Source organism: Tuber melanosporum (assembly GCF_000151645.1).
Source record: "Tuber melanosporum whole genome shotgun sequence assembly, scaffold_11, strain Mel28".
In the NCBI taxonomy this organism is placed as follows: Eukaryota; Fungi; Ascomycota; class Pezizomycetes; order Pezizales; family Tuberaceae; genus Tuber; species Tuber melanosporum.
Window position 1 is genome coordinate 963,158 of NW_003298766.1, and position 13,706 is coordinate 976,863.

General features: G+C 46.4%; 4 protein-coding genes; 2 read left to right on the plus strand and 2 right to left on the minus strand.

Annotated features, from left to right (window-relative positions):
- Positions 1–72: 72 nt before the first annotated feature.
- On the minus strand, positions 73–3,332 carry GSTUM_00004366001 (uncharacterized protein). XM_002835584.2 has 5 exons: positions 3,128–3,332; positions 1,549–3,064; positions 823–1,485; positions 194–759; positions 73–110 (listed from the first exon to the last, which is right to left on the minus strand). Exons 2-4 carry the CDS (start codon positions 2,082–2,084, stop codon positions 378–380), a joined length of 1,581 nt encoding a protein of 526 aa, XP_002835630.1. The 5' UTR covers positions 2,085–3,064; positions 3,128–3,332; the 3' UTR covers positions 73–110; positions 194–377.
- A 1,300-nt stretch (positions 3,333–4,632) lies between these two features.
- Positions 4,633–7,241, minus strand: GSTUM_00004368001 (uncharacterized protein). XM_002835585.2 has 7 exons: positions 5,999–7,241; positions 5,796–5,842; positions 5,595–5,692; positions 5,290–5,523; positions 5,153–5,201; positions 4,833–5,073; positions 4,633–4,770 (listed from the first exon to the last, which is right to left on the minus strand). Exons 1-6 carry the CDS (start codon positions 6,043–6,045, stop codon positions 4,940–4,942), a joined length of 609 nt encoding a protein of 202 aa, XP_002835631.1. The 5' UTR covers positions 6,046–7,241; the 3' UTR covers positions 4,633–4,770; positions 4,833–4,939.
- Positions 7,242–7,457: 216 nt separating this feature from the next.
- Positions 7,458–10,264, plus strand: GSTUM_00004369001 (uncharacterized protein). XM_002835586.2 has 8 exons: positions 7,458–8,029; positions 8,147–8,351; positions 8,551–8,678; positions 8,745–8,763; positions 8,838–8,879; positions 8,976–9,315; positions 9,394–9,644; positions 9,719–10,264. Exons 1-8 carry the CDS (start codon positions 7,948–7,950, stop codon positions 9,741–9,743), a joined length of 1,092 nt encoding a protein of 363 aa, XP_002835632.1. The 5' UTR covers positions 7,458–7,947; the 3' UTR covers positions 9,744–10,264.
- Positions 10,265–11,072: 808 nt separating this feature from the next.
- On the plus strand, positions 11,073–12,353 carry GSTUM_00004370001 (uncharacterized protein; the record flags this gene model as incomplete). XM_002835587.2 has 2 exons in its annotated part: positions 11,073–11,388; positions 11,631–12,353. Exons 1-2 carry the CDS (start codon positions 11,221–11,223, stop codon positions 12,351–12,353), a joined length of 891 nt encoding a protein of 296 aa, XP_002835633.1. The 5' UTR covers positions 11,073–11,220.
- Between the last annotated feature and the right edge of the window lie 1,353 nt (positions 12,354–13,706).

Here is a 13,706-nt window from a genome sequence, read left to right on the forward strand (position 1 = left end):
TAGACAGAACACGATATTCCTGTCGATTCGACTAATCAATCATGAAAACCACCAACAGGACCGGGTCCAAAGGAAATCCAAACTTTGCTCTATTGAGCACTTTCTAGTCTCTAATCCTAGTCTTAGTCTTGAACTGCCAATCGACCCTTTTCCTCTGGCAAGAAGAAAAAGAAAAAAGAAAAAAAAACCAAACCCTTGATGCGCCATTTTCATGAGAGCGAATGCAAACCTATGTGGGGTAATCCTTAAAACAGAAAAAAAGCAGTACGGTAATTCTGCGCAGATGAGAATAAAGACCGAAAACAACAAAACTCCACAATCCTGAAAATGGTGACGGCGTTCCCATCCTAATGACGCATACACTGGAAACGGTACTCCTAGTACTTCGAACCAAACAACCCCCTCCTAGCTGTCTGCCTCTTATCAACCGCCATCAAGAAGCTTCCATAACTCCAGGTAAGATCGTGAGCTCCCCTCTGGAATCCGTCGTACTTGTCGAATTGCTCGCTCAGTCGGCCATCTGCTTTCGTGTGGTAGCGGATAACGTTGAGGAAACTGTCGGCATATGTGAACATGGCTTGCAAGTAGTTGCGGAAGTCGGAATCGCCCGAGCTGACCCTCCCAAGCTTGGCTCTTCCGGCAGGGTGGAGCCTGTCGAAGAAGGGGCGGTTGGTGCGGGTGATGTGGAATTCACCCTCGTCGATAAAGTGCGAGATGGCAGTGTAGAAAATGTCAGATACACTCGAGGTGCAAAGGAACCTGAATTGACAATGTCAACGCATTGCTCAGCAAGCTTGAACACAAGAGGTAAGAAAAATCTACCAAGGATTGCCTTCACTGGTGCGGACACCATCGTAAATATCCTCGACGTATCTTCCAATACCAACACCCCGGAGTCTCTCGTCCTCAGGATAGTAAGGTGGCTTTCGCTTATTGATGGGATGCAAATTCTGCATTTGGTTAATAAACATTTGAGTACTAGCAAGCACCTCGTCGGACCACGGGGGGTACAAGTCACTGTGACCACCATGAATGGAGCCAAGCATTATGCCACAGTCTAGTCCAGATCTATAGGGGGTGTGTTGGTATGCTTTCAGGTGTCCATTACGTCCATCCCAGAACTCGGCCTTGATGAAGCGCTTCAACGCCACCTGCTGACCATCATACCATGAGGCAGCTCCGTGGTCATCGAGAGACAGAGCAAGGTCCCTGCCTTGTACTAATGCTTTATGCTGAACAAGAGCAGTGAAGAAGTGTAAATCCAAAATTTCCTCCCAGAGGTCGAATCCGATGGCGTCCCAGTGATGAGATACATACTCCAAGTCGGATTTTACAATAGAGTTTGCTGCAAGATCGGGATTGTAGAGTTTGTTGATCCACTGTAAGGTGACGAGCTCCGGATTTGTTTGGTTAACTACTCTAATAAAGTTCATGAGAGTAAGAGCCCTAAGGGCAGGTCCATCTCTCTGAGGTCTCGCCCATGACCTATTCACCCAGTATAATGAGCAATCGCTTAAACAGACCCCTAACAGAGTAAAGGGAAATTACCCGGTAAAGGGGGTGCCGTCAACCATGAATTTTGGTTCGCCAAGTCCACCAGTAGCAAAGCTTCCACTCGGGTTAAATGTCTCCTGTATCTCAGCCTGCATATCCGCATAGCGGTCAACTATATCCCTCAACGCCAAATCCTCCGATTTTCTATATTCATTGACGATGCCTTGAACAGTTATCGCAGCGTCACGAATCCACTGGTAGAAATAATTAGGGAAAGCCTTAGAGGGAGAGGCAATGACCGTTCCATCCCGACACCCTTTAGTGTTGGTACCACCAGGGGCGATATTATCGAGAAGATACTTAAAAGCGAGACCTTCTTCAAGATCGATCCAATCTTCAAGATTCTTCACGGGCCGTGTTGAGGCCTCATACCACGTTGTGGAGTCATGAACGTAGGGCAGGGGTTCACCCTTTGAAATGGTGAACTGTCGAGCGTCGGTAGAGTGTCCGGAAACGACGTAAGCAGCTGCGAAACCGGAGCAATAACCCAGGGTAGCAACAGGGATTAGAATGGATTCAAGGAGAACCATCGTTATGAAAGCAAGAAGGCTATTTGCGTATTGGGGTTCTCCAGAACGCAGTATCGTGAACTGAGGGGAGCTGAAGTGAAGAAAGGAGCCCAAGTGAATTTCTGCAGTTGCGAAGAAATACCGTAAGTATCTCTGGAGAAGGGAACGATACTATGATGATTCCAGGAGCCTTATACTAAAACCCCAGAAGCAGGAAACCAGAGGGAGCTATAGTCGTTGCAGCAAGACCATCAGGATCCCTAGAAAGTTCGTGGCGTGGTTCCAGGTCCCGCGTGACCTCAAGAGGGGGGAGAGGGAGGAGGAGCTGAAAAAAAAAGGATGGAGTTCGAGAAGACTATTCTACTGGTTGATAGAGTTGGCGTGGTATGGCCGAACGCTTTCTTCGCCCCCAAGCTTATGTGGACAGCTAAGAAGCTTTGTACGCCGGGCAAAGCGGGGGAAAGCGCGGGGGGAGTGCATAGTGGGCGGGGAGAAGTCGGTTCCAATGGTCCACAAGGGCCGAAACCTGTGCCGGTGGCCCTTACGTATGATGCACCTACACGAGTACGTGGCGGGATTATCACGACCGACTTTCGAGTCAGGTCCATACAAGGAAAAAAAAAGTTGGCCTCGTGACGCAGTACATCCGGCTCAGGGTCCTTTCTAGAGGAGCGCCTGATCTTCCGTGATGCGGTCATGCCGTCTAACGCCGAGGATATCTTAGCCGGCGTTGTGGACATTTGGAGTTGAAGCATTAGGCAGGTGCTCTGGACCCTGAAAGGGAACCTGTAAGGTACCGCAACGAACTTCTGGAAGACCGCGCGGTAAGTTACCTAAGAATGAAAACAAAAGCTTTCAATTCTGACTGCTGCGACAACAGCGTTGGCAGTTCTTCGGCTCGGTCCGCGGAGACAACTCTCAGAACCACCCCGAGATGGGTCTCGAGTCTCGACGCACCAGTTTTCCGTTGAAATTTCGAAGGCAAGAGGCCATAATAGCGACTAGATGGAGAAATATTTTAGCATTATTTCGGATTGGAGGAAAGTGGGGATTCATTGGAGCACCTTTTTTATCTTTTCCCCCCGAAATCTTGGACCCCACGCGAAGCCCATAGAACGAGGAAACGCCGATTCCAGGAGCCCAAGGCCGAACATTCCAGTGATCTCGTTTGGGCACAAATTTATCTCCACAAATTAGTGCTGAGAAGCAAAGGTTCGCGGGTTATGGGTGAAATTTCTTCGCGATTTTCGAGAGTGATCGCGAAGGACTGGGCTTGATATATGGTTCGCGGGAGCAGCAGCCCAGTGCACACTTCGCACCCTGTTGTGCACTGATAAGGGAGGCAGATAGATAGACATCGGACACCCAACTGGTACCAGTATCGCTTCTCACTTTTCGCTTCTTGGGCCGGTTCCCCAGGACCACTCGGCCATTACAGGTATGGCACCACTGCAATACTCGAGTAGAGAGTTTGCGCAAACAGACTTGGGTGGTATTAACCCAAATTGACGACAAAGCTTGGCCACCTCATATTACAAGTGCGGTCGGTCGTGGTGTAAAAACGATCTCGAATTGAGTGCCCTAAATGCCAACTTCCACGACAACTTTTATGCACGTTACTTTTATTCCTTTATCGGGGTGTGATTTTGTAGCCGTGCTGCTTAAGTGTGATTTCACCGAGAGGAGTTACAGGATATTTGAGAATTTGCCATCGTATGGCCTCTTGAGAGAACGAAGCTGAAGAAGTGACTTCCGACACTTGTCAGAAGTCTCATGGGCCCTCGGTGCGAGGGACAAACTCTATTGTAGCAACGCTAGACCTATTGATAACTTCCACCCAGGTCCGGGTGCTAGTGCGCATATCCTCTAATGCCGTAGGAAGTACCAGCACGGTGTTCTTCCGCTTTCCCAAAACCTGAATCGGGTGCCAAGTTACAAGTACTCGAATATTATTGTATCATACTCGTACTCGGAGATGGAAGTAAAAATCGAGCAAAACAGGGATACAAACAAGGAATCATGGGAATCGTGAAATTGACACCATGGAAAAAAAAAAAAAGTGCAGTGGAAAGAGTTAAAATCCCGGAGCAGTTGCATCTTGATCACTGTGGAAGCCAGCAGTTGCTGCTACAAAGTTCTAAATCCCTAATAGCCTAGACTAATTCCCTATCAAACTTTAGAGACTCAGATATAGAAAGCAAAAAATAATCATCAATCCTACGTTATGCCTGCCCAGGGCCAGTCTGGGTTCTTGGGGACTCCAACTTGCCAATCTTTTCTACAATTCTGACCATCTCAGTACTTCAATGCAATGACAGGGTTTCTTGGAGAACTCGATTTTTACTTCCATCTCCAAGTATCTCAATCAGACCCGTGAACAATCACACCAAGCTGCCGGTACTACTTCTCAGATTACGGATATCTTATAAATTTTTGAGCAAGAGACTTTCCCTCACGTACTCGAGTACTTGTGCCGTACCATGCTCGGATGCTACCGTACTAGAGTCTAAATGGGCAGAGCTTCAAAGACCAGCAGCGGTTTTAGCGAGCCATGAATGACTGAAGACGCTGAAGGAATACTACAAGTACCATTCATACTCTTTCTCTCGTCGATAACGTAAACCGTTTTCCTGCATCTCAGGAAAATGCCACCACCTCAAAAAAAGCTAATATGTACACACCACACGGACCATGCATATTTTTCGGGCTAAAAGATAGAGAAACTTGAGATTGGTATTTCAAAGGGAGAAAGAAGAAAAAAAACCATACCCAAGTACGGCAACAAACGCCCCAGCAAGCAGTTCGAGGTAACTAGCTTTGCTGCGCCAAGAATGGGCAGTGGAAAGCCAGAGAAACAATTGAGTCGAGGACTTAGACTAGTCCCAGCTCTTTTTGATATCAAAATTCCATTTAAACTCCAAGTGGGTATTGTGGTCGTCGTCCATAAACTTGCTAACAGCGTCATAACGACCACGATAGATCATTCCGGAGGGTGCTTCCTCCTCAGAAACTATTCATAGCTGTTAGCCACGAAAAGATTCCTACGATACCGTCACTGAATCGTTTAGGTAAAGGATAATTGCGCTCACAGATTTTCTCGTAGTAGGGGGTTTCCGAGGTATTTGGTCCGTAACTCCCCTATCCACCAAAGCCGACGGTTAGAGCCCACCCACCACCCCAATCACCCGGCACCAAATTCCTAACAACCGAGGTACAGGCTACTAACCATCATTTCGTCAGACTTATCGACCTTGATCCCCTTCCTCTTCACAAGCTGCAGATATCTCAATCCGGAGATAACCTCGTGCTGAACCCGGAATCTGACCTTCATCCGGTATTCAGCACCTTCCTTAATAATAAAAGGCTTGTTCCCCAGTTCTTCTAGAGCTGCGGGGGTATCGAGACTGATGACAACATCTGGACGACCGCTGATCAATAGGCAGAGTTGGAGAATAACGACCTAAAAATCAAGGTTTAATGTTAGATACAGTAGGTATCGTTTATGATCGTCCTAATGGAATATAATGACACCTTTCGCTTATCACCAGGGTCTCCAAGAGAGCCTCCAGCACTACCAGAACCAATACCCAGAGACTGCTTCCAGCGGGCGAGAGACTCATCCTCAGCATCTAGCATCCAAAATCAGCCCCGCCAAATACGACCTCAAAAATGCAATCATTGCTAAAGGCAGCCACCGGAGAAAGCAGAGAATCGAAGTGGTTTAACACGGACCTAGCTTTGCGTACTCATCAACTGACTTCTTTTCCCCCACCTTGTACCTGTATTACGGCATATCTGTTAATATTTTCCTGCTCTAATCTTCGTGAAATCATGTGCGTTTGCGACGTGAAGCACCAAACCCCGCAGACCGAGGTGCGGGGAAAGGATCACCAGGCCCACCAGGAGAAAAATCCGAAGCAAACCAGATTACTTACCCTTCGGTGGTGGATGGCTTCAGCTCGTCATCTGCGTGAGAAGCCATTGCGTTGGATGTGAGAAATTTTTATCGTCGCGCTTCGGGATACTTTGTGTGGGGTATTTTTTTTTTTTCTTTCCTGCTCGGGAGGATGGATGGATAGCTGACTCGGGGAGAATTGGTGGGAGGGCTTGGGAGGACGGACCTGTTTACTTACCAGGTGTTAGTGGTGAAGGAGACAGGGTGGTGGTCAGCGTCAAATTCTTCTGGGCTGAACGGCTCGGAGAAGGTCAACTATTTATACATACGGCCACCCAATTCCCTCCAGAGACTTACTTTGTAGTATCGATGTTATTGAGCTGCTCGAATACTCGTAATTTCTGACGTTTGTGAATACGGCCACCATGGCATGCCACAAAAATCTTGAGGCTCCGGCTGATTTTTTTGGAGTGTCAGAAGATTACGAGTGCCCTGCCGCAGATACTATGTACTGTACTCGCACTCGAGTACCCCACTAGCATGGCGGTTTCGGGAGGTGACTTTTTATTTTATTTTCAATTTCCAGACATGGAACGGAAGAACCTCTGGACGTATGGGCTGTAGTAATGGGACCATTCACGTTGACAGTGCAGATTAAGAACCGTACAGATACATTGACTAGCACAGTAGTTCCCATTGCAGTTGGGCCAGGAATATTAAAACTAAGCAAGTGGGGTTATCACGGGAGCTCCCAATGCGCGAGTGCTCGAGTAGTAGACGAATAAACTTCCATCCTGAGCAAGTTGCCCAGTTCCGGAGAACCCCTTGCCCCCCACCCTCTCCTGCTGCATGCCGCACCGCACAGTGCTCGAGCACCGTACTCGAGTACTCGTACCCAAAGCGCTGTTAGCAGGAGAAAAAAAATACTGCATGTCGGGCGGAGTAACGTATCATGGTGGACAGATCGAAAATCTATCACAATAATAATTATTATCATGCCTTACATGTTGCGATACTCGAGTACTCGAGTAGTGGGGGGGGAGTTGAGGGGAGAAACCCCCACAGAACAAGGTACAGTAGGATGCCGATGTTGTGAGGTGTTTGGTGCATACTAGTACTGTACCTGATTAGATGCGGGGTACTGTAACTAAGTATGATGCTTGGGAACAAACTTCAGCGGGGACACGAAAACCGGCCGGTGACAAAGAGGGGCACCAGTGCTGTGCCGGCATTTGGTAGGGCGAGAGAGTCAGTTGTCAAAGTAGGGTAACAAGGAGGTGCCTATTATTGGTCCCTGCCCGTCCACAAGTCGCTTTTCATAGCACCCCCGTTGAAGACTATCGGCAGGTTTGAGCAGGGTGCAGCAATTCCTACCTTTAAAACATGACTTCAGACTTTGAAGTTTCACAGAGGGAAATTGAAAGGAAATCTGTTACCCTTGTGTCAAATTGTTCGCGAACCAGAGACCCAACCGAAATGTTTGTTGGGTATGATAGTCTACTCGTACAGGTTGCAAATACTCGTAACCTGAGCAACGGTAAACGGGAGTGCAGGGACGGAAAATACAGTTGTGTGAGGTAGCTTTCATACCGGCAGCTGTTAGCGCTGAACGGGCGCGACACTCTCTGGCTGCCCCCCAAAAAGTGTTGCGCGCTTTCCACCCCCTACAGACCAAACAATTCCCGCTTTCCCTGCCAACTGTCTCCACATCGCGTACAGTACATCACCGTTCTACTTGCATTTCTCCTGCTCTATTCTAGTTCTTTGATCTATTTAGTCATCCCGGTTTTTAACCGACGGATCTAATTGTGCAGTGGATTATAATTATCACACCTTTTGCTTTATTGCTCGAAATACTGCTTCTCACTCTCAGCCCTAGCGCAATTAGTGGCCAAGCGGTAGCATTTTTTCTCCCGCACTCTGAGCCCTCCACTCTGCGTTAATACTGATCACTCTATCACGAGTTTACATATCGCGTTAACCTAAGCTATGCCTAGCGAGAAGAAGATTAAGGAACGCTCTCTACCATCACAGAGAAACCCGTTGCTCCAAGGAGCTGATATTCCGGCTTGTACGCTCTCCTCCTCTTCTGTCGCGCGGCCGTTGTCGCAACACACATTCACCTCGTCATCACTACTTCATCGCTGTTCCCCCACCGCTAACTCAAACATCATATTGAATCCTGCAGACAATGAGCTCGTTGACATGCGCCGCCTTGGGCAGACCAATTTGGGAAGCAAAGGTGGAAATGAAGCGGTTCTTTTTTCCTATGTACATCTTCGAGCGCCTCTCCCACAGTCTTTGGAAGGCTCGGAAATCTTTGGATCGATGGCACCTGAATCGTACTTCTTGATGCGCAGAAGCCAAGATGGATACGTGAGCTCTACGGGAATGTGAGTCTCGGTTGTCCTTTTCCTGCATTTCGGGTGGGGGGGTCTCCTTCCCCCCCCCCTCCCCTTATGTCTCCGGGCATCCCATTCCATCAAGTTTATTCATCTTGCCGAATGGTTATATGGGCCGAAAACTGGATCCGCATCAGTACCTCTCATGAGGCAGGAAGTTAACTCATTTTTTTTTTCTGGCTGAATGTAGGTTTAAGGCCTCTTTCCCCTGGGCTAAAAAGAAGGAAGAGGATCACGAAAGGCAGTATGTGAGGGAACATTTCGAGAAGACATCCCCAGATGAAACTGCAGGAAATTTGTGGATCCACCCCACTGATGGTAAGTATATCCATTTTTCAGGTTGCATAATTGCATTCTGGGCGAGTAGCTGACATTGTTGAATAGCCCTGGCTTTGGCCGACGAGTATGTGTAACCCGAGTGCCCCTCTTCCCTCTCGAGCCAGCCAAGCTGCATGACTGACACACGTATTCTCTCAGCTATGGAATGAGACTGTGGATTGAAGCCCTACTGGATAACGAGTCTGTGATCCCCTCTGACCATCGCAAACGAAACATTACTCCTCCACCCCCTTATTTCAAGCCAGCCGAATCTGACGCGGGATCCGTTGCGTCCAGCACTGCACCCGCTCCTCGAAGACGGTCTACACGATCAGTCTCACCTAGTAAACGTCTTGGATCAACTCCACGAAAAACACGCGCGAAGGCAGCCAAGGATAGCCCTTTAAAAAAAGAAGTTGCACCCATCGTAGAGGCTATGGAAGAAGAGACCGAGGTCGTTACCCTCACAACAACCGAGAAGACGACACTGACTTCTACCGAGACTGCTCCTGTATTGACCAACGGCAATGGAATCGAAACCAGTCTAACCACTCCAGCCAAGGGTGAGCCAACGATAAAACTTCGAGTTGACCAGGAAAGCGAGGAGAAAGGAGATGTTACGGTTGCAAGAAATAGCGTTAAGCTCGAACTTGCATCTGGCGAGCTCGAACTCCCAGCTGGCAAGATCACGGTTCCAATTGTAGAGACTGCACAGGAAATGATTGCTAAAGCTAAGGAAATGGTAGCTGAGGCCCAACGCCTCGACAGTGGCTCCGATGTCATTCCCGTCAACGGTGTCGGCAGAAAGCGAAAGGCCGAGGATGTAGAGTGCGCTGAAGAGGTTGGTGCTGGTGAAGAGTCTGGCTATAGACATGTCAAGAGGTCAAAGGTTCTGGAGGAAGAATTGAAAAGAGAGAAAGTCAAGAATAAGGCTTTAATTGGACTGACAGCAGTCTTGGCTATCGGGTTAGTTCCTTTATCTTAACCAGCAATTCCTTACCGAATGGCTTGTCCACTAACGGATTAATGTATGTGCGCAGAGCCATATTCCCCTATGTTCTATAGTGTGGGAAGGTTTTGCCAGACATGACTCGATTTTCACGAACATTATCCTGGATTATCTGAGGAATGTGATTCCTTATCTACCAGAGTTCTTAGGTTTTCACGAGTCGACCCTGTCATGATATGCTTATAGTTCTCCCGTTTTTTTATTTTTCTGTCCTCAGTATAACATTTCTTTTCGACTTGTTTTTTATTATTCTCATTTTCTAAGCTACTGGAATTTAAAAATACTATCGTTAGCCCCAGATATGTTCTCTACTTTCCCACTTACTTTCTTTTCTTCCGTTTTCTAATTATCAATTGTCTTTTTCAAAGGGACTTTTCGTCTTCAGGGGTATTTGTTAAGAGTCTATTGGTTACAGACTCAGCACTTGACCTGTCAGGATCTTTGCTTTCTTTACTTTCTGTTTTTGTTATTATTTGATGTTTCGTTCGTCTGGGGTTCTTCGTCTGAAATTTGTTCCACTCTTAAACTTTCAATTGTCGGTTGTTTGTATGTACGCTATAATTCCATTTTACTCTCAGTTTTCAAATTGTAGAATTCTGATATCCTATCACTCTTATAGATCTTTCCGTGTTGGTTCATGGGCTCAGGTGTTTGAGCACCCGAGTTTTTATTGTAAGAATCTGATTATTCCCTAATTTATCGGAAGAGTATTGCTGGTATTATAATAGTTTCAGCTCCTACGAATCAATATGGTTTCCCACAATTGCAGTGTACTATGTAGTCTTTTTATCTGTATATGGGCATGTTTGTCGCTCAGTGGCAGTACTCGAGTAGAAGGAGCCCTTTGTTCAGTTGGAATCAGTAGTAATGCACTAAGGATATTATTTAAAGACAGTCAGCGTGCGGTCCGTAAGGTAAGTATCGGTACTCGGACGGTACCGCTCCGCCACCGTTTAATGTTCAACTACGATACGGTGGAAGCTGGGAGAATCGGTAAAGCACGGCTTTATATACTCGAGTATAGTCCCGAAACTTGGAATGTAATTTAGGGTCGACTCAGCTATTATAAAAGTATCATAATAATATTATCATACAAACTTCCTTCTATCAGAATATCCTAACTATACTATAAGGGTAAACCCTAAAATACTTATATCCGAAGGACTTGTTATCAGGGGTCAGAGGTAGACTCAGGTTAGCCACAGGCGACCCTACCCCGCACGAATACCAGCACTCCAGAACGCAAAAGGCACTTCGCTTTTCTTCGGTCTCCCGGTTGTTCCTCTTACAGCTAACCGCGCCATTTCCCTATACGAGTACAGGTACGAAGGCAGTATTGATTTGCTTTTGCTCTCTCCTACTCGAGTACCAACATCATGTAACCTAGCTCAACCGATCTGGGATTGAGACTGCATACCTGGTACCTTAATCATGTTATTCCTACGGTCTCGCTACCTCTTGCCGTTCTCGAAAAGGCTCTTTTCCACCTCTACTCGCCGTGATGCCACGTGGGGATTTGTTGGACTCGGGCAAATGGGATACCCTATGGCTCGGAATCTACGTGTCAAGGCCTCCGCCGACGATATGCTTGTTATCTTCGATGTGAACAAGGATGCGACGACGCAGTTTGTGGACGAATTAGGCTTGACGTCTAAGAAAATTGTTGTCGCGGGCAAGCTCGAGGAGGTTGTGGATAGGAGTGTGAGTTATTCTTGTTGATAATTTGTTTTTTAAAAAGTTTTGTCTCTCTTGATGATGAGTATGTCCGATTATTATGAAATGTTTCTAAAGCGGGTGGCTTCATCTTGAAGTCTACTCTCCGTGATTTTTCCATTACATCAAAGCCAATCCTCTGAGTCCTTTTTGAGTCCTTCGTACTTCGAATCTTGTTATCCGATTATCTTTGCTGCCTGAGTGATGTGCTGATCTTAAGGATGTTGTAGGACACAATTATAACTATGCTCCCTCAGCCACAGCATGTTAAAACTGTTTTTAGTTCTTTCCTTAATGTATCTTCTAGCCCTGCTGGAAAGGAGCAAAAACTCTTCATCGATTGCTCGACAATCGACATATCTACCTCTCTTTCAGTCGGCAAGTCCGTGTGCGAGTCTGCTCTCAATGGACAGTTTGTCGATGCACCCGTATCCGGAGGAACTGTTGGAGCGGCTGCGGGGACGTTAACCTTTATGGTTGGATCTGAGCCGGCACTCCTGCCCAGGATTATGTCTCTCCTTTCCCGCATGGGTAGTCGCGTTATCCATTGCGGACCGCCCGGTGCCGGGTTGGCAGGGAAATTGTCCAATAACTACCTTCTCTCTATAACCAATATCGCTACTGCCGAAGCGATGAATCTTGGGATCAAATTGGGATTAGATAGCAAGGTGTTGAAGGACCTTATCAATGTCTCTTCTGGAAGGTGTTGGAGCAGCGAAGTCAACAATCCCGTTGATACAGCACAGAGGGAATTTAAGGGAGGATTTGGGGTTTCTCTTATGAAGAAGGATCTTAAGCTTGCCATCCAAGCTGCTGAAGAGACTGGAGCGAAATTGGCCATGGGTGAGAAGGCAAAGGAGGTTTATGAAGCTGTCGAAGGGGTCGAGGAATGCAAGGGGAGAGATTTTTCGGTAGTTTACAGATGGCTGGGGGGAGAGGAGGGGAAAATGTAATATTGACTAGAATATTGTAGTTTGCTCCGTAACTACGGAACAAAGAGAACAAATAAAGTTCCAGAGACGCCGTCAGCAGCTAGAACAATGCTTTAATGATGGCTGATGAGGTAACTTGTATAAGAGATGTGATTCGGCGCACTCGTTGATAAAATCTACATAAGTCTATAGAAAGCCTTTCTTGTTACCATAAAACACCTTAAACTTCCCCACTTTGGAGAGATACCAGGGGGTGTTTCTTCGTTTATTTTACTACGGCAATAGCCGTGCTCCTTATACTTGATTTATGAGCGCTCAGCTTTTGAAATTAGTGTATAAGCACAATAGCGGCGCCGGCGTTTGAGTATTTCCTATTTCAAGTACCGAGTCCTCTTTTCGTAGATAGGCATTATGAGGGAATCATACAAACGCCAATCTCACGCCAGTTACTGGAAAAAGCGGCTGGTTCTATTGGCTCCTCTAAGCATTTTGACTACTCTTTGTCGAACAGAACTCCAGCTCATGTTAAAGTCAGTAAATGGTCAACGTGTAACAGGGTACCGATAGCAGTTAAGTCTCTCTACAAACTTTAATTTTTTTTTCTGAGTGGCTTGGAATGTCCATTGATGATTATTTCTGTAGGAATTCTGATATCTAGCTTGGAAGGAACAAGAGCTTGTGTATGTTTCTGATGAAACAAAAAGGGTTGCTCTCTTGCTCACCAAATTTGTAAGGTGAGCTGTATGTGGAAGACAGACACTGGTATGCATTCAAATACAAAAGTGTAATAGAGGCGAAGGAATCCAGGAAATGCTTTACAATTGTAAATGGATATTTTTTTTTTTTAATTAATTTATATATTCATTGATTCGGCTATCAACTGGGTACAAGTACTTGCATGTAGTAATCAAGCTACTCGCGCGGTCGCGCGGTCGAGTTGAAGTTGGACACCCACATAGAGTAGTGATCGCCGAGCCAATAAATGAGCTGAACCAGGGTGGCAACATAGGAGATGTGATCCAATATACCGTAGAAAATAAGTGTATGAGACATGAAACTCATCGCCACACAACAATCGATTGAACTCAAGGACAAAGAGTACTCTTTAATACCCAATTTTCATCTCTTTCATGATTGACCTATCATCTACTATGCCTGCACATGGTCCAGGAACAGCACCACAAGTACCACTACTCAAAAGAGCAGCAATCTTGTCGCTCCACTGGTACGTGCATATGTCCTATCGGAAAATTGAATGTGAATTGGGAATCAGCAAGTTCACAGTAGAGAGCATTATCAAACAAGAAAAAGTATAGTTATTTAATCTAAATTAAAGAAGAGTATAAAGTACTATTTAGCTAATTCAATAGCTTT

What these genes read in the sequence shown, in the direction of transcription:
- GSTUM_00004366001 (XM_002835584.2), bottom strand. Translation starts at nt 2,084, where the DNA reads ATGGTTCTCCTTGAATCCATTCTAATCCCTGTTGCTACCCTGGGTTAT. An exon ending in GACGGCACCCCCTTTACCGG is followed by an intron (nt 1,486 to 1,548) that starts GTAATTTCCCTT and finishes CTGGGTGAATAG; the next exon opens with GTCATGGGCGAGACCTCAGA. An exon ending in ACCAGTGAAGGCAATCCTTG is followed by an intron (nt 760 to 822) that starts GTAGATTTTTCT and finishes TTGTCAATTCAG; the next exon opens with GTTCCTTTGCACCTCGAGTG.
- GSTUM_00004368001 (XM_002835585.2), bottom strand. Translation starts at nt 6,045, where the DNA reads ATGGCTTCTCACGCAGATGACGAGCTGAAGCCATCCACCACCGAAGG. An exon ending in AAGCCATCCACCACCGAAGG is followed by an intron (nt 5,843 to 5,998) that starts GTAAGTAATCTG and finishes GCCGTAATACAG; the next exon opens with GTACAAGGTGGGGGAAAAGA. An exon ending in TGATGAGTACGCAAAGCTAG is followed by an intron (nt 5,693 to 5,795) that starts GTCCGTGTTAAA and finishes TTTGGATGCTAG; the next exon opens with ATGCTGAGGATGAGTCTCTC.
- GSTUM_00004369001 (XM_002835586.2), top strand. Translation starts at nt 7,948, where the DNA reads ATGCCTAGCGAGAAGAAGATTAAGGAACGCTCTCTACCATCACAGAGA. An exon ending in AGGAGCTGATATTCCGGCTT is followed by an intron (nt 8,030 to 8,146) that starts GTACGCTCTCCT and finishes TGAATCCTGCAG; the next exon opens with ACAATGAGCTCGTTGACATG. An exon ending in ACAGCAGTCTTGGCTATCGG is followed by an intron (nt 9,645 to 9,718) that starts GTTAGTTCCTTT and finishes GTATGTGCGCAG; the next exon opens with AGCCATATTCCCCTATGTTC.